Source organism: Oryzias melastigma, unplaced genomic scaffold (genome assembly GCF_002922805.2).
Source record: "Oryzias melastigma strain HK-1 unplaced genomic scaffold, ASM292280v2 sc00340, whole genome shotgun sequence".
In the NCBI taxonomy this organism is placed as follows: domain Eukaryota; kingdom Metazoa; phylum Chordata; class Actinopteri; order Beloniformes; family Adrianichthyidae; genus Oryzias; species Oryzias melastigma.
Window position 1 is genome coordinate 36,521 of NW_023416938.1, and position 20,174 is coordinate 56,694.

Consider the following 20,174-nt stretch of genomic DNA (forward strand, 5'->3'; position numbering starts at 1 on the left):
CTAGTCACTTTTCTTCACTTTTTAATCTTAAAATAACCATGAACAAAACATTTCTGAGAGACTTTGATAACAAACTGACAGCTTAGACTCAAAAAATATTCTTAAATTAATGTTTACCTGAAAGGAGAAAGAAAGAAAACGCGATGAGCTGTTTCCTCATTGAGAGCTTTTACTCGAATGAGAAAAACAAGCCCTGTGCGCCCCCTTCTGTCCGTTTTAGGCATAAATCATTGAAAAAGTAAGAAAATTACAGATTTTCAGAAAGAAAGTATTCACAAAGACATCGGGTGATTTTTTTTGTGGTATTAAAATAAAATTTAACCTTATATGTACCACACACTACCCTACAAAGAAAAAAGTTGTCCTCAACATTAATTCAAAGTACGCAACTTCTTAAAATTATTCAAATGTAATTATAAGAAAAAAATCAAAAACACTTGTCATTATAGACCATTTTCAGGCTTTAACCATTTTAAACATTTAAAATATTAACATTATAGAACTTTTTTTTTTTTTTTTTACATTCAGTTTTCAACATTTAACATAATTCAGAGTCCTTCTTGGCTGCCTGGTATCCATATGGGGAAAAGTAATGATAGGTGGGCACAGTGCACAAGGGAGGCATAGTCCAGTCCATGTAACGAAAATGTGTCCCTTTGTTGATTTTGTGGCATGTTGGTGTGCCAAGAGTATCATACGTGAAAACTTTAGGCCGTCTATGAGTCCGTTGAGGTCTTGGATGACTTTCCTTGTTACAGTTGGTCAGAGCACGGGGTGAAGCACATCCTGCTTGTTGGTCAACAGCAATATTGTCCTCTGTCTCCATGCAGTGTTGGATTTCACCAGCTCTTTCCAGTTCTTTCTCAGATACACGTAAGACGTTCTCTGTTTGGTGTTTGTGTTCAGAGTTCTCAGGTGTTGGATCACAATCTCCAGGTGTGAGTTCAGATTGATCACTGTGAGTTTCACCTGGCTCAAAAGGTACTGGGTAGTAGTTGTCCTCATCCTCAGAATCATCCTCGGTTGACTCCTTGTTGTCCTCATGTTTTTTCACAGTTTTTCTCGGAATATCTGCTGGTAGAGAGTCAGGGTAAAAGAAGATTTCTTTGTAAGATTCTTAGTTTCTTTGATCCCCTTTCAGGCTTGAGCTCGTACACAGGAACATCCTCATTTATTTGACGAACGACTGTATGGACAATCTCTTCCCAGGGATTTCTTAACTTGCCTGGACCACCACGGGGTGTCAGATTTCTGATCAAAACTCGATCACCTGGTTGGAATGTAGGAGTCTTGACATTACTCTTGTAGAAACGTTTACTTTTTGAGGCAGCTTTCTGAGCACTCTCTCTGGCAATTTCACATGCCTCTTCCATACCTTGTTTCCAACGTTTCGCATAGCAATGGTGGTCACGATCACCTTGTTTGGGGTTCAAACCAAAAAGTGCGTCTATTGGAAGGCGTGGAGAGCGTCCGTACAACAAGTAGAAGGGTGAGAAACCAGTCACCTCGCTTCGAGTACAGTTCTAGGCAAAAATCAGTTTGTTCAGAGAGTCCTTCCAATTGCTTTTTTGCTTCTCTGTGAGTGTTCTCAACATCTGAAGTAAAGTACGGTTGAACCGCTCAACCTGGCCATTCCCCTGCGGCTGGTAGGGGGTAGTTCGTGAACCTGCAACACCACAGTACTTGTTAAGGTGGGAAAATAGCTGATTCTCAAATTCACCACCTTGGTCATGGTGAATCTGGGTGGGAAATCCAAATCTCAGTGCATAATCATTGAACAACTTATCTGCAGCTGTTTTGATTGATTTTGAAGTTGTGGCATAAGCCTGGGCAAAGCGAGTAAAATGATCAATAATTATGAGAATGTACTTGTAACCACCTGAGCATTTATCAAGGTGCTAAAAATCAAGTGAAACCAACTCAAAGGGGTGAGTGGTTACAATGTTTGTGATTGGTGCTCTTGTCTCATGCTGGGGTTTCTTTTGTTTAAGGCACACACATTTTCTCATGACATGGTCTTCAATGTCCTTTTGCATGTAAGGCCAGTAGAATCTGTCTCTGACCAGAGAAGTGGTCCTGTCCACACCCTGATGACCCATTTCATTATGAAGTTCTTGTAAAACTTTCTTCTTGTGTTTTTTTCTGGTAACACCAGCTGTTTCCTGTTCATTGTTTTCCGATATAGGATTCCAGTCTCATCAATGTGAAGTTTATCCCATTCTCTCAGGAGACATATCACTTTTTGGCTGAGTCCTTTTAACTGTGAGCTTGTTGGTTTTTGTCCTGTTAGTTTATGTTGTATTACAACTCCGATAACTGGGTCTTCTCTCTGATCTGAGGTAATCTGTTCAATGGTTAGTGGGATGATAGACTTGTCGGTAGGTGCTGTTGTAGTGGAGCTTAGTTCCATAGACCAGACCACACTGCAAATGTCCTGATTTTCCACAGCTTCTGTGGTTGCCCCAATAGCATCATAAAGTATTTATTGTGAGCATTCTTTCATGAAAACTTCCATGTCCAAGGGCATTCAAGATAAACTGTCAGCGTCAATGTTTTCTTTTCCGGGATGGTATTTCACTGTAAAATGGAAATCTGCCAGTTCTGCAACCCATCTGAAGCCTGTTGCATTCAGTTTATCAGTGGACAACACATAAATAAGGGGATTGTTATCACTATAAATTGTGAAGCATGGTGCATAATACAGATAGTCCCTGAATTTTTCTGTGACTGCCCATTTTAATGCTAAAAATTCTAGTTCCCCTGAATGCAGATGGTAATTCTTTTCTGCAGCAGTCAAAGTGCGTGAGCCATACGCAATTACGTGCAGCTTTCCATCCTGCCTTTGATACAGAACGGCTCCTAGCCCCTTATTGGAGGCATCTGTATCTAGGCAGGATGGATGAGAAAAGTCCGGGAAGCTTAGAACAGGAGGTGTTGTCAAACAGTCGATCAGTTGCTCGAGAACTGACTGATGTGCTGAGGTTCAATCAATGGGTGTGTTGGATGAGATTGCCTTGCTTTGCTTATATCGCCATTTGTTTTTGTTTCTTTGTTGTACAACTGTTTCGGAAGGTGCTTTGAGCAGGACATACAAAGGGCTTGCAATTCTTGAGAAGTCTTTGATGTATTGCCTATAATAGCTCAGTAGCCCAAGAACAGCTCTTAACTCACCAACATTATGGGGTTCTTTGTGTTTCAATGCTCTTACCGCAGCTGTATCAGCATGGTCAATTTTGTTTCCTTCTGCTGACACAATCCGTCCCAGGTAGCGCACTTCAGCTTTGAACAAGTCACATTTCTTGGGTTTCAGCTTTATTCCATGTTCTCTCAGTCTTTGCAGCACCAGCCTGACATGAGCAACGTGATCTTCAAATGTCCTGCTGAACACAAGGATGTCATCAAGTTAGGGCACGCATATTTCATCCCTGAGACCTTCTAAACATTCTTCCATGCAGCGTTGGAATGCAGCAGGAGCGTTCATTAGTCCAAATTGAATTTGGACCCATTCATACAGGCCCCAAGGTGTTACAAAAGCTGTCAGGTGCCGACTATCTTGTCCAACAAAGCCTTGGTGATAAGCTTTACCTTGATCAAGCAATGAGAACACCCTTTTGCCTCCTAAATTGTCCATCACGTCCTTTACCCTTGGTATAGGGTGGAGATCTGGGTGAGTTTTCCAATTGAGGTCCCTATAGTCAATGCACAGGCGTAGTGAGCCATCTTTTTTTCTCACAAACACGACTGGGGAAGAATATAAGGATGTGGACTTTTCAACCCAGCCCTGTGCAATCAAGTCCTGCAGATAGTCTTTCATTTCTTTGTACAAGGGTTTTGGAACTGAGAGATAGGTTTTTGACACAGGCTCAGCATCTTTTATTGAAATGTTCATTTGAAGACTGGGGATACAACCAATATCATCATCTGATTTAGAAAATGACTCCGACTCCTCCCTCAACATCTGGCAGACAACTTGTCTCTGCTGTTCATTCAGGTGAGTTATGTCAACAGGTGGGTCCCATTGTTCTTGTGAAGAGGTGTTTTGCTCAGATGTTTCTGTTTGAATATGATTAACAGTGACTGCGGGTGAGTGTTGCTGACTGAATAGGTCAACTGGGTAAACTGACTGTACTGACTGTACAACGCCGATGGAAGTTTTGCCAGGCAGTATAATCTCATGACCTGTGGGGTTTTGCACACTGATGACTATCTTTGGAGCAGACCCAACCTTCAACAAAACAGCCGTATCACAAAACTCCAACCCTTCTGGCCACTGCGGATTGTGATGGGGTTCAAAAATCAAAATATGTTCCTCTCTAACTGGGGGAATCTGTACTCGACACTCGACTTCCACGGAGCTGCACTTTGGCACAATAATCCTTTCTTTTACTGTCCTCACAGTATATTCACACACCTGTCCTACTCTAACTGCATTATTAAATGCTTTTGCCTTTATATTTCTGAGATGAGGAAACGCAAATCTAACAGACCTCACCAGCTTCTCCTTCTCATTAGGTAGGGCATCCTCTGCTTGACTGTGCTGCACGAGGTGTTCAATGATAGTAAAACCAATGATAGTATGCTGTTGTTGTCTAGTCCTCAACACCAGTACAGGGATTAATAACTCACTATCATCAGCAGTAAGCTTGAAAGATACTTCCACCCAGCCAATATACGGCATTTCTGTTCCATTAGCTGCTTCAAGATTCAAAGAGTGAAACGGATCAAGTAACTCTAATACATCCCTCAAGTCTAGGTCAGGTAAGTAACTTTCCTTCCATCCCTCATCTATGGCACAAACTTGCGAGCCTGTGTGCCAAAGAGCCTGGGTCATCTGATCATTTAAGTAACACTTGATGAGACACTTCCTGCCAACCAGTTCCTTCACTGACTTCATGTTTTTTACTTCTGTATGTAATGGGGGTGTAACTGCCCGGCAAACAAATCCGTTGACCCAAAAGAAAATGCTCTGCGTTATGTTCTGTGTTTGGCTTGACAGACGACGAGACTCTGGATCACAGACATCTACTGGTTGCTGGTCTTTTCATTGATGACCCTCCTCGCAGACATCTCAGCAAAACTGTACATATCAAACAGAAAATAAAACTTGGTGACATGCAGTTCTCCCGCCACACACACGGGGTCGCTGTATCCTGTTGAGCAGAGAACGGGAGACCTGTCCACACGTGTCTACTACGGCAGAAACTACAAACTTTCTAACATTTACACAGTTTGTAGTTAACTGAAACTACTGCACGTTCACCATAACTTATGACATTTGCACTTCAGCAAACCTTCAGTTACATTTTCTTCTGTAATCTACGAAAATAAATAAAAAATTTAAATGGAGAACAAAAGCATTACCTCCCCTCAGTCATCTCAGCGCGAACTGAGAGGGTGGGGGCGGTACACAGAAACCCAGAAAGTTCTCTTAAAGTGACAGTACAGATATTAACATTCACGTCTCAAATAAAAGATATATCTTGATTGTGAACAAAATAAACATTTTGTAAAAATAAATAAATACAAAGATCAGGATTTGATGAAATTCTAAACAAAAACACACAAATAAAACTGTCAGTTTACCCTTGTTACATGTATTACCTTTGCATTCAAGCCTCTCACCGAACCTGGTTGCAGTTTTTAACACCTGAACACACGTAGGGCTTGCAGTCTCTCTTGTGTGTGCCCCAATGGGCTGTCTGACACATTTTTGAACAATAAACAACTGACTTGCACACTGAACAACATTTGAGTTGGTTTTTGTCTTTAGTCTCACAAGTCGCACAAATTTGGGACCCATTTAAGATGGTGGCTGCTCGGTGTCCCGCAGGAGCAACCTTTTTCAGTTTAAAGAACCCTGACTAGGTGGTTTTGGCATCATTCTCGCTTTACAACCTGCCCTGAAATGTTCAGCACTTCCACATCTAAAACAATGCTTACAAAATTCCTCTCCTGTCTGTACACAACTATATCATTTGGGACTGGGGCGAGGTGTTGAATAAAACCGTTGTGGTGCGAAGCGTTGCTGAAACTGAGCAGTTCCTCGCATCCTCCCTGAGCTAAATGTGGGCCTATAGCTCTGTACAGCTGCGGCTGTTGGCAATGGGTGAGCTGGGGTGGTATTTGCCTCTGCCCTGTATGGTGGAAACTGTGGAGTCGGCATCACTGAGTATGAGAAAGGCATGCTAGGGCTTTCTGTGTTTTGGGTGGAATGCAGTAGGGGTACAGTCTTCTGAATGGTTTCCATAATTTTAGAAACTTCTGCCTTTAAATCCTTTAGTAGCACCATTTCCGAGCATATTTCTTTTATTTCGGAAGCCAGACTTGGTGGCATGGTGTTGAAGTTCTGGGGAGTTGGTTTCTTTTCCACAGAAGTTTCACAAGACTGCACAGTACTGACATTTGTTGCTCGTGGGGCACAGTGCTTCTTTTTTTCCTGCCTTTCCTTTTCATTAGCACATGCTAGGTTGAGTTTTTCTAGCAGATTCTCCTCTGATGTGTTAGTGTGTAACAGGTATGGCTTTAGGTCACTTTTGATGTCATCACTTAAGAGACCAGTTAACACTGTGTGCATAAACAAACTCTGGACTAGGACTGGGTCATACTTCAAGCCTGATTTAGCCTCTTGAGAAGCAAACAGTATTTTTTGCCTTAAGTCCATTGCTCTGATTAAGAAGTTCTGTGGGGTTTCCTTACTGCTCCGTGACTCTAAGGTTAACTGTTTGTACAGATCTGTAGCTCCTCTCTCCTGGTAGTGGGATCTCAGAATCCTGCGAAGAGCTGGAAGAGTTAAGTTTTCTTTACCCTCTAGATACCTTCTCAGTTGCATACCTGGGGAAATGGCATGAATGACAGCATCAATAATGTCTGCTTCTGAGTACCCTTTAGTTAGCCCATTTTCAATTTGTCTTGCCAGACTAGAGAATGTCAGTCGATCTTTTTGCCCTGGCTCACCAATTTGGCCTGATATTTTAAAGTCTTTGTGCCATGTGAGACCATCAGGTGATGCTTGCAATGTGGGTTTCACTGGAGGCCTAGCACAGGCTGGGGATGTGGTTTTGGTCATTAAACCCTGGATAGCGCTCTCCTTCTCTTTTAATGACAGCTTGAGTGCCTCTAGTTCTCTTTCGAGTTTCTCCCGCTCCGCATTGTTTATGGAGTCATCCTCTTCAGTTTCCTGACCTGCTTGTACAGTTTCTATGATGTATTTAATATGGACTAAGTCTGACATGCCCTCATCTTCCAGGTCGGACAACCCAATAAAATCAAGGTGCTTTATAACATGCGGGATTAAATGAGTGCGAGTTCTGTCTTTAACATGTTCTTTAGCAGGCCCAGAAATCTGAAGTGCTTTACATAGTTTGGTCAGTTGCTCCCCATTTAAATGGTATAGTGCCCCTATGATTTCCAAATGCAGTTTTTCCAGTTCAGACTCCATCTTATGGAATATCCTTTTGCAGTGAAGGTAGAATTGTGGACGTGAGGTTTTATTAAGACTTAACTGACATATGCTGCTCCAAGTAGTTGCTGCTCACTTCAGAATACGGGCTGGTAGTTGCTGTCTGGCGTCCTTTCAGTCTTCATCTAGGTAGTTTTTCGGGATGATTAGCAAAAGAGCTCCACGCGTGTTAGGGGGGAAAACCCTCAGGCTCACCATCCCAGCGATGCCTCCAAAATGTTGCTCTCCTGAAAAAAGAAAGAAAACGTGTCCAGCTGTTTCCTCATTGAGAGCTTTTACTCGAATGAGAGAAACAAGCCCTGTGCGCCCCCTTCTGGCCGTTTTAGGCATAAATCATTGAAAAAGTAAAAAGTACGAAAATTACAGATTTTCAGAAAGAAAGCATTCACAAAGACATCGGGTGATTTTTCTGTGGTATTAAAATAAAATTTAATCTTATATGTACCACATTCACGAATGGGAAACTATGCTTTATTTATTCTTTACTATCTAAAGCAGGGGTCTCAAACTCGCGGCCCGCGGGATGATGATTTGCGGCCCGCGTCTTCATATGAAAGATTACTGTTGGTGCGGCCCGCAAGGTTGATATGAATGACAGTTGTTTTGTGAAGAGCTGAACGAACCAATCACAGTGAGGAATATGACTCTGGAGGGCGGGACATCAGCGGGCTGTCCAGTACCTCCTCACTCATTCAGTCATTCCTTTAGTCAGATGGGAGGACGAGGAGCTATAAAGCCGCTTGAAGTGCTTTCACACTGAACGTGATTCTTGCGCCCCGCCCCTCCATCGCCGCGCGACAAATTCACAGCGTGCCGCTCATCAAAAAGCGAGTTTCTGACGCCGCGCCGGGTGTTGGAGGAGCTGAATGTCTCACTTAGAATGAATGGGAGACACATGTGGAGTTTTATTTATGTCAAAACTCCAGCAGAATTAAGACATTTCCGTGCACGCATCAAACATTCCGCGCGGACAAATCAGACTCTCGCGAGCGCTTTTTCCTCCTCCACGAGCAGAAAAACTCTGACTACTTCCATGTGCGTGAGTGATGCGCGCGTGCGCGAGAGCAGAATCTTCAAAGGTGCTTCCACAACGGCCGCGTGGGGTGCGTTCAAGAACGCTGTCTGCGCGTGGTCAGCAGGTGGTATCCACACCAGAGCAGCGCGGTCAAGCACGCAGTAGCAGAGAGGAGATTCTTCTTCTATTGTATTTTTACTGTTCATTAGAGCTCTTCTGCATCTACAATAGGGAGAATCTCGGAGCAAAAAGTAAAGACTGTGGAAACCCCCGAAATGTTGCTCCATATTTTCTCTTGTCACAACTCTGTCCTTTTAAATGTCTGTGTGGGTGTCATATTAACCCGACCGGACACAAACCGCAAGGATTCATTTTGTCTTTGATCATGTTCAGCACTTCAGTGCTATGAAGCAGAGGCCACACACGCAGCTCCCAAATCAGAGCTGCTGATTGGTCAGAGCTCTGCGCTGCTGCGACTGTGCGTGGAAATGTTGAACCGGAATGAAGATTCAGTGGCCGTTCAGTGCGTGCCCGATTTGTGCGTAGAGCTCGAGACCAGAGTTAAAAAATTGCAAAGCAAAGCGCGGTTACACGCGCTCCACATGTGGAGGCCAGGAATGCTGGTGTGCGCGCGTTTGCATTGACGTTTCAGTGAGCGCGCTGCTCTCAGCTCAGAAATAAAGGAGGTTCTGTAAATACAGACATCTGAAACTGAATAAAAATAGTTTTCTCTGGTCCAGAGTTTCAGCTGCAAATATCATTTGTATCAGTTAATTTGCTCAAGTTAAACGTATATCTCCTCAAAATATCAAAATATTGTACTTTTACTATCATTACAGAAAATTAAAAAAATTCTAAATAATCTGTTTTATTAATTTTTCCTCCTTTTTTCTTAGAAACCTTCCAAAACTTTCAGACAAAGTTAAAACATATCCTTCCTTGTTTCCCTCCACATTTGTGATGAATTCTGTTATTTTTCTCAGAGATTCAGTTCTTCGGTTCACTGTAAACAGCAGCTCTTTCTGCCACCAAATGCCTTTTTAGGTTGTTTTTGCCATATTTAATTTATTATCAACTACTTAGGATTATGCACAATATCCATAACTAATGTAAACATGTTTTTATTCATATTACCCCAAAGGGGCTGCGCCCCACCATTTAAACACTGTTCTAGTCAGTCAGTCAATCAGTCAATATATGGTTTCTTCAGTCGTCTGTATCTGCTGTATGGTCATGGTTATCATTTTATTTATTCTCTATTGATTTTTTTCTAAATTAATTTTTTTAAATTAATTTTTTTAATAAAGCTGTTTGAGAACATTGGAATGTTTTATCAGTGATTTTCTTGTGAAAATCCTGATGCGGCCCAGCCTCACCCAGACTCCGCCTCCAGCGGCCCCCGGCTGAATTGAGTTTGAGACCCCTGATCTAAAGCATAATTTAATCCTGGTTTGAACTGTCTAAGTATAGTGTTTTTTGAACAGGACCTGTTTTTTTAAATGGTGAGTGTGCAAAAAGTGTGATATGAATCATCATATTTCGCATTTTCACAAATCAATAAAAGCTTTCACAAATCAGAGACGATGTATGACATAATCTTTATTATTCAAAGCATAATTTAATCTAGGTTTGAGCCGTCTAAATCCTGTAGTTTTTGAACAGGACCTGTTCTTATGTGGTCAGGGGACAAAAAATGCGATAAAAATCATTATATTTCACATTTTCACAAATCAATAAAATCTTTCACAAATCATAGACTATGTGTTACGGTCCCAACCGAGGGGAAGGGAGAAAAGGTGTAACATAAAAATAAGAAAAGCCAGACTGGAGCACTATGGTAGTGTGCAGCTTTTTCATTGGCCGTTAGCTGCAAATTTAACATAAATAGAATTTCAACAAAAGAAAACAAGGGTTAAATACAAAACAGGAACATAAATTTTCTCCACATGAGAGTCAGACTGAGACCCATTAGGTCTTTTAAGTATGCCTAAAACACAAATTTTCACCAGTTTCTGATACAGGCTCTCAACCATAAGCTCCACACCAAAGTCCACAAGAAAGAGGACTGGAACTTAAAGTGTGAGTTTCACCATGGGCAGGCTGACCACCAGGGGCCCGTTTCAAGAAGCAGGTTTTGTTGGAACTCTGAGTTCGTGAACTCCAAATTCGGCAAAACTCTGAGTTTTCAGTTCCAGAAAGAGAGATAACTCAAACCCGGGAAAGTGGGAGAAACGTTCCAAGAAGCAGGTTAAGCTGAACTCAGAATCAATCACTATGGTAACTGAGTCTGTGAACGAAACCTGGTCGGTAGCAGGTTTTCTTCAGGAAACTTAGAGTTCTCTGAGGTCTCCGCCCCTTTTTAAAGTGAAAGATGTTCAAATATGAGTTCCTCATTAACATTTAGAGAATATTCACATTAGAGACGTCACGTTTCTACCACTCAGAAACCGAAATGACATGTTGATTCATAGAGGATCATGTAGATAGGAGGCTGATTAATCCAGAGGAAATGTTATTTATGTCGGTAGAGGATTTGGAGGACACGAGTCGACTGACTGCAGTTTACTGATTCATTTTTATTTCAGCGATATTATAAATAGTGAGTTTTTCCAGGGACTCGCTATTAAAAAATACAGTTTTCTTTTCCTTATTTTAGACCCATAACAATTGAAATTATGGGATATCAAACACCGAGAAACCATTTCAAATCATCTACCATCCTTTGCTTGTGTCAAGCATTAGCTTAGTTGTCAGCAACGCTGCTTCTCACTGCAGAGTTTGCGAGTTCGATTCCCGGCTACGGAAATTATTTTTATGCTTAAAATAAAAATTTGGCAAATATGTTTTAAGTCATGAGAATTAAAATTAAATAAATGCTTTTTAAACATGTGCCAGGCAGCTACAGTTTCTTTTTAGCGTGCAGTGACATCTGTGTGTGTAGGTGGGGGGGGGGTTACGAAAACTGGTTATTCATGCGATTACGGAGATTACTGGTTAAATTAGTAACAGATCAAAAACCACTCCTTACTCAACAAGAGACAAAATAACCTTCCTGACATTATTTATTCGTTATTTGAAATGATTAAAATAACTGCAGATATTTTCTATCTGTTCTACCGCTGCAGCTGTGTTGCTTTTCTTGCAGAAAATGTTCTCCTATAGTCGCATATGCTTGAAGGAACTTATCAATTGCCGCCGCCGGAAGTAGTAAACTCATATGTTTGTCCCCGTTGCCATGGTGAATCGTGCTGTCTTTGCTCCATTGATCAGGGCTTTTTATGGTCGCGACGCTCACACCTGATTCTGGTTCTGACAACTTCAAGTTGATTGAATCAAACATTTTCAGCTGTTCTGGAACCGAAAACCCTGAGTTTGAGAATTTAGAGTCCAGTGACTCTAAGTTCAGGTTCGAACTCTAAATTTGTTGAACCTGCTTCTTGAAACGGACCCCAGAAAGGGTGTTACAAAAGCTGCCAATGTTTGATGGGGATGTCAGCTCTTTTATCCAGGTGTGGATCCTCAATCACTGGTCCTCAGCTGATTGCATGACGAGGTCCAGGTGTAGGTGTAGATGAGCGGGTCCACAGCTCTCAGCTCAGACACCTATAGAAAGAAAACTCACATGCACACCAACTCATTCACTCCAACTCAAGCACACAACCAGACAAACCATACACAAAGAGTGCCGGATACACCAGGGCCGTAACACTATGTATGACATAATCGTTATTATTCAAAGCATAATTTAATCCATGCTTGAGCTGTGTAGGTGCTGTAGTTGTTGAACAGGACCTGTTTTTATATGGTCAGATTACAAAAAATGCGATAAAATCATCCAATTTTGCTTTTTCACAAATCAGTAAAAGCTTTCACAAATCAGAGAATATACTTTATTTATTCTTTACCATCTAAAGCATAATTTAATCCTCCTTTGAACTGTCTAGGTGTTGTAGTTGTTGAACAGGACCTGTTCTTAGGTGATCAAGGGGAAAAAATGTGATAAAAAACATCCTATTTCACATTGGTAAATCGCGTATACTTGTATAGCGCTTTCTGCCCTCCTTCGAGGGCCCAAAGCGCTTCACAGTCAAAGACCCATTCACCCATTTACACACTGGTGGTGGCTCCGCTGCCAAACACTGGCACCAACCTCCCACCAGAGGCAATTCGGGGTTTAGTGTCTTGATCAAGGACACTTCGACACATGGGCGGGCAAGGCGGGAGTCGAACCTGCTCACTTCTGATCAGGAGTCGACTGCCCTACCACTGCACCACGGCCGCCTAACTGATTTTCACAAATCAGAAACTGTGTTTGATGTAATCTTTACTATCTAAAGCATAATTTAATCCTGCTTTGAACTGTCTAGGTGCAAAAAATGCCATAAAATCCTCCCATTTCACATTTTCACAAATCAGCAAAAGCTTTCACAAATCAGAAACTATGCTTAATTTATTCTTTACTATCTAAAGCATAATTTAATCCTGGTTTGAACTGTTTGCGTACAGTAGTTTTTGAACAGGACCTGTTTTTAGGTGGTCTGAGTTTGAAAAATACAGTGGAACGCTCTTGCGAATCGGAAGCTGTGAATCGGAAACCAACTTCAGCGTCGTAGTCTCTCAAAAATTTTCTCTCACAACTCCTCCCATGAAGAACTTACCCCCCCCTACAGCTTTCTGCTGGAAATATAATCGGTGTCATTAGTTAATTTGCTCAAGTCAAACGTGTATCTCCTGAAAATATTGTACTTTTATTATCTTTAAAGGACAATTTAAAAAAAAAACTTCTAAATGATCTGTTTTATTATTTTTTTTTCTTTCTTTTTTTTTTAGAATACTTTCAAAACAAGTATTTCCCACCACAGTAGTAATAGAATTCTGTCTTTTATCAGAGATTCAGTTCTTTCCTTTGGTTCACTGTAAACAGTGGCTCTTTCTGGTAACAAATGCATTTTTAGGTTGTTTTTGCTATATTCCATAACTGATGTAAACATGTTTTTATTCACATTCCCCCCAGGGGGGCGCGCCCCACCATTTGAGAAACATTGTTCTAGTGAGTCAATATGTGGTTTCTTCAGTCGTCTGTATCTGCTGTATGGTCATTGTTGTTATTTTATTTATTAATGATTGATTTTTTATATTCATCTTAAATGAATTAATTAATTTATTTAATTCATTATTTTGTGTCAAAAATAAAGATGTTTGAGAACATTGGAATGTTTTATCAGCGATTTTCTTGTGAAAATCCTGATGTAGCTTGGCCTCACCCAGACTCTGCGTCCAGCGGCCCCCAGCTGAATTGAGTTTGAGACCCCTGCTCTAGGATGACATCACTTACAGTCCCATCAATGATTCTTTATGGAAGAGATCAGTTGTAGCGTGCAAGCAGGGGTCAAGTTCTATAAAGAATTTGACCTTGTCTCGTAAAGGGGCACTGTTGTGGAAAAATGTGAAATCCGATGGAAGAGCAGACACATCTTAAGATTAACACAGGTGTTTAATAACAAAACTCAGAAAAATACAAGTGGTGCGCACAGACGTGTAGGGAAGACTCTGTCATAGAGTGTTCCGACGAACTGACAAGACCTAAGCCTTTTATAGGACTGGTCAAACCTTCTCCAAACAATGCTGCATATCACATGTCCTGACCCCCTTGGTTGTTAATTTTCTCAGAGGCATCTGCTTCCTGCATTAGTCTCGGGATCAACCCCTGGTTAAGGAGGATGTAATTTAAGGGGCCATTTGGGAATGTTTACATTCAATCTAGCTTGGGAAAGGAAAACAGGAGAATGCTCTTTGACATCTGTTCCTAAGCCTGAAAAAGGTAATCTGCAGGTTACAGCATTGGGTCACACTCTCTAAGTTGGAATTTTAACGAGATACAGGTTCTTTTTTAGGTATCTGAGAATACATTCAACTACATGTATTAAATGAGCACTCTGAGTTCAATTAAATGTTTACAATCAAAATATTCTCTTACAATTCCTCCCTTTTGGTTCTAAGAACCAACCTTGTGAATAAGAAATATTTTGTACTTGAAAGAGAATAAGCACAAATGACACTACACGTAATATTGAATAAATGATTAAAAACAAATATATGGTATATAAAAATGAAAAGTAACTTCAAAAACATCAAAATTATCACTCCATCTCTGGTTTAAGATAATTCATCACATAGAAGTTGACCAGACAAAATTTAAAAAAAAAAAAATAATAAGCAACAGTATCACAGTCGGATTCGTAATCATATGAGTCTGAATCATTCAGGGTATCGTTAGCCTTACAAGAAACGGCAGAGGAGTCTTGGGCTAAAGATTTGTAAGAGAGTTGAGGAACACGTTGTGAAAAGACGTTGTTAATTAATTTAACAGGGCTCTAATGCATGGAATACAACAGCAACCACAAAGGATGGGAATGGACGAAAAGACAGCTAAACCCATAAAAAAATGATACTACTAAAGCCTTGTATTTACCAAACATATTCATCCAAGAATCTCACATAGACGTATCTGCACCAGAATGTTCCTTCATCTTGTCACTGACAGTTTTGAGGCCATCAACTGCCTGGGTGAGTTTTCCCATAGGAGCAAAAACCGCCATGCTCAGCGAGGAGCATATGTGTTGCAGAGTGGACAGGGCAGGAGGCAAGGATACAGGAACTGATCTTAACACGCGGCGATGAGTCAGAGTGACGCTTGGGATTGTGGGCGAGGGTCTTGTTGGCAGAATCCTTAGGGGAAGGGGTGTAGAGCTCTCAGGGGTCATCCAAATTCTCTGAATGGATGCCAGGGGCGGGGATTCTCCATTGTAAGACTGAAGGGTGTTGGAACTTGGCTCACTACTGTTGCAGTGGGACGCTTTTTCACTCCACATGTATCTCCCCGAGGCGATGCAGCTGGACAGGCCAGTTGGCTGTTCAGGAACTGCACACAGAGCCGGGTGCTGGTACGGTGGTAGAACTCTCCTGCAGTGCTATGCATGGATCCACGTAGCCCTCTCAGCGACCTTCACTGTCTGTGTGGTCAGGAGGATCTAGTAGGGTCCCACCCAGCGCTGATGGTTCCACCTGTGCCTTCTGGAGCTTTTCACCAGAACAAAGTCACCAGGGCTGACCATCAGCTGGATACGGGAGGGCAGCAGCCACCTGGCACCAGATGTCTGAAAGAATCTTAGTGAGATTTACACAAAAGGTTAGGGCATTACCTGCACACAGGGCCATCTCCTGGAGGGGAGCTCTCGGGGTCCTGGTCCAGTGTTAGGAGGAGAAATATTCAGATGCCACCATTCAAGATAAGATTTATCTTATCAAACTTTTTTCAAGCCATAAGGCAATCCACTTCCCTGAAAGACAGGCAGATCAAAATCAGCAGAGATCGAAGAAAGGAGCCCACCCTGAAACAGGTCCATTGCAACCAGCTTAAGCTGTACAAACACCGTGTGGGACTTGTTGGGTTCAACCAAACCAAACCAAACTAAACCACAGAAGGTTCCAATTTTGGTGGTGCACCAGTTCACAGACAAACTGATCACCACCTTCAATACCTTAGAGTCAGATTGTACAACTTTTGTGCTCATCCATAGCATCCTAAGGAGTACAATATCTAGCTTCACAGACAAAAATCGGTGTGTGCAGATCCTGTTGATTTTGTTGTAGTGCTCTCTTTGTAATCACAGTTTTACTAATTCCACTGACTAGCCAACTAAGTCTCTTCTTGTGTTTCCAATATCACATGAAGGTGTAGTCCTCCAATAACAGCCAACATGGCTCTCTGTGTGGTCAGAACTTGGCTTTTGAGCTCATTGATTCTCCTGCTAATGAGTCAGCCAGATCCAAAAGTTGCTAAAACAGGTCTAGAGTCAGGATGTTTGGTGGAAAACCAACTAGAATTGCTGATCACAAATTGTCGCTGGCACACCCAAAAGACTTCTGCGAGATTCCGTTCTGATGCAGTTTACAAAAAGAATACACAGACGGCATCTCAACTCGCATCTTGGGCTGCCATGGGTTGGACTTTGGAGGACGTCCCCCACACAGAGACTGACATCCCTCCCCTGTTGACTCAGCTGCAAAAGCTCACCGTAAATCAATCAGAGCAGACTGGTACAGACTGCAGAAAGAAGAGTTTCATTAAGGATATTTTAAACAGTTCAAATACCATATATCATCTTAAACAGTTCAAATACCATATATCATTCCCCCATTTGACGCATGGATCAGCCAATGCGTCATTTTAGAAAGAGATGGTTAAACATCACAGCAAAACCAGCCAACAAGTGTGTGCAGTTTCATCCTGCAAACAGAGGTGCACGTCCAGAGAGGAAGTCAGCAGAGGATTAAATCAAAGCATGAATTGTATTCCATTCCATTAACTCTTAACATGCAGTTTATCAATACATGATTAAATGTTGTCTAAACTCATATTATGATGCAAATCACATATTTATGAACAACAAAGATTATAGTGGAAGTTTTGTCTGCTTCCTGTTGAAATCTGTGAATAAAGTTCAGTCATTTTCATGTCAAGTCATTCACATTCAACACCACAAATAAAAGAACAGATGTTTAGAATCTTTATTTGTGAATCAAAGAATTGTAAATTCAAAGGTTCATCTCAGCTTGTTCTGAGCTGAGTTCCTGGGTCCTCCTTTGGTCCACGGGGTCGTAAAGTCATAAACCTTACATTCCAAAGAGGTCTGCCATTGATCATTCAGGGAGTGGGACAGAAAGGATTCTTTAAAGACCTTTAGGATAAATCTCTGTTTCCGTAAATCCTTCATAGGAGTTGTCAAGCGTTTTCCTTATCAAGAAACAGGGCTGGGGGGGTAACAGACCTGTGGACTCAAGGCCACATTTGGGCCTCTTAGCATCCAAGAGAGGCCAGATTTTCAAATGTCTCGATAAAATCTCAGCAGAGGTAATTTATGGCCTTGAGAGGTCTAAGTCTCATCCTTTGAGAATTGAAAACACGTCAGAAGGCATCGTAGCATGCTACACAGTTTAGGTTAAGAAAATAACTTTTTACTCAAAAGATAGAAAAGAAACTTTAATCCCAGACTCTTAGTCCATAAAAACATACATACAAGACATAAGTGCACTCATTAAAAAAAAAAGTCTTGTACTTTCAGTAAACAGTCATATCAGCGTTTCCACAGCTGTGATGAATATTGTGTGATAGTATGTGCAATACTGTTAAAAAATAAAATAAATATATTTACAGACTAATTTAGGTGACACATAAATGTATACATTTGATTTCTTGAAACAGCCTGCAGTGTGCTGACTCAGGAGGACACAAACATTTCACTAACACTGGTCCCTCTGGACCTTCTTAATATAAGTCAAGGCATCATTGTAAGTTACTTTTAGTCTCTGAAGGCTGACCAAAGGTGTGCAGTGTACAGTGGAGTGGAGTGTGCTCTACATAATGTTAATCATAATGACAGCCCGAGGTTCATGCAATTTATGTTTATTACTGAACACTTGATGGGAGGACTGTCAGTGACCATGATATCCACACAGAGAGAGAGGAAAGATTTACTTCAACCTCAAGAAGCACTGAGCGCGCGTATATGGGCACTGCGGGTGGGGAGGTAGGGGGGGGCTTACACGTGCAGCAGCACGAGCAGGGAGAGACAGAGAGACAACATAAACACAAAACTTAAAGAAAATGAGATTATTAGAAAAGAAGAAAAAACTGAAACCATTTGACTATTGATAGTATGAAGGAAGAGAATCTGCAGGAAATAAATCTATAGAACTCCACTACCAACCTGTGCAGAATCTTCTCTAACACAGAACAGATCATTAAGAAACCAGATTTCCTCCTCAAAGCTGAAACACTTTTGTCTTTCTTAATATTATTGGGAATAAAACTCTTTATTTGTTGGTTTTGTACACTTTTGTGTTTTGGATTGTGGTTGCAGAGTTTTGTGTTGTTCACTTCAAATGTGTTTATAAAAAGGAAAAAAATATATAATGCGTTAAAAACTGAATGGTTAATAACTGGTCCTTTTTTATTTATTTTGTATATTTTATCTGGAAGGGATAAATATATAATATAACAGTGTATATATATAATATATACTTTATAAGAATAGAAACATGTTTACATTAGTTATGGATTTTGTGTGTAATCCTACATAGTAGTTGATAATAAATTAAATGAAGCAAAAAACAACCCAAAAATCAATTTGGTAGCTTAAAGAGCCTCTGTTTTCAGAGAACCAATGCAAAAGAACTGAATCTCTGGGAGTAGACAGAATTCCATCACTACTATGGAGGGAAAAAAGGAAAGAATGTTGTTTTTAACTTTATCTGAAAGTTTGGAAGTATTCAAAAAAGAAAGAAAATGTAATAAAAAGATGACTTAGAAGTTTTTTTTATATTCTTTAATGATAATAAAGGTACAACATTTTGAAAAGATATAGGTTAACTTAAGCAAATTGACTAATACCATTTATATTTGTAGTAAAAAGCTGTAGAGGGGCGCGAAAGAATAAGTTCTTCATGGGGAGTGGGAGGGGGGGGATAATTTAGAAACACTGGAGTACATCAAGACGATCTACTGTTGCTCTCCTAAAAGGAGAAAGAAAGAAAACGCGTCGAGCTGTTTCCTCATTGAGAGCTTTTACTCGAATGAGAGAAACAAGCCCTGTGCGCCCCCTTCTGGCCATTTTAGGCATAAATCATTGAAGAAGTAAAAAGTAAGAAAATTACAGATTTTCAGAAAGACAGCATTCACAAAGACATCAGGTAATTTTTCTGTGGTATTAAAATAAAATTTAACCTTATATGTACTGCACTACCACAGTACCTCCAACCGTGCAGCCACTTCTACAGCGTTGTTTGATATTTTCCTCATCAGTTGAGTTGATTGTGTGATGATTATCGATCTGAAACTAATCTGTTTCAATAATGATCTTGTAAATCTGATCAAACTCTGTTTACTTGCTGGAACTCCAGCTGTCATCACTGCTCCTGAACACTTTTCTGTCTGATTTCAGGTTGATAAAATGCTGTTTGTCAGAGATCAGCTGTGAAGTTCTGGGTTTGGTTCTGAAGAACAACCCGTCCAGACTGACAGAACTGAACTTGAGTGAGAACAACATCCAGGATTCAGGATTTCTTCATCTGCGTGGTTTTCTGGAGAGTCCAGACTGCAGACTGCAGACTCTGAGGTCAGTAAATGAGCTGAACTCCCTGAAGGATGAGAAGAAGGTTTCAGGTGAAGAACTTTCTGATGTTTCACTGGAAGATTTTCTAAACATTTTCTGGATCACAGCTTGGAGTCAGTTCAGCCGTCTGATGAATTTCTCTACAACCTTTCCTTCATCCCATGACCTTTTCCAACAAGGTCAAGGAAAAGAGGAAAAGGAGACAGGAGGGAATGTTTCCACCATGCTGATGTGTCTCCTGCTTTTCTGTCTCTTCTTTACTTCCTGTTTCTGCTTCACTGCAGATCTACTTCCAGAATATCTGGAAATGACTGAAGGAAAGCAAAGATCTCCAAACTCAAGCAGATCACTTTGATTGATTCATACATTTAAAAATCTTCATTTTGGTTTTACAAGGAGGAAATTTGGTGGATTTTTTTTTCAAATAGCACAGAAAGAAACACCGGTAGCTCATCGTGTTTTGTCTAAACATAAAACCAGATTGATTTGTCACTTTATAAAGTTGATAACCAATCAAAATTGCAAA

General features: G+C 40.8%; 1 protein-coding gene across 1 annotated transcript in view; it reads left to right on the plus strand.

The window, feature by feature from the left end:
- LOC118598329 (NACHT, LRR and PYD domains-containing protein 12-like) overlaps positions 1–20,174 on the plus strand; it is a gene marked incomplete at both ends in the record, with an annotated part of 51,948 nt that overhangs the window by 24,322 nt on the left and 7,452 nt on the right. The window contains one exon of the mRNA XM_036210973.1: positions 19,478–19,651. Coding sequence (XP_036066866.1) covers positions 19,478–19,651 — 174 coding nt within the window. The remainder of the gene's footprint in view (positions 1–19,477; positions 19,652–20,174) is intronic.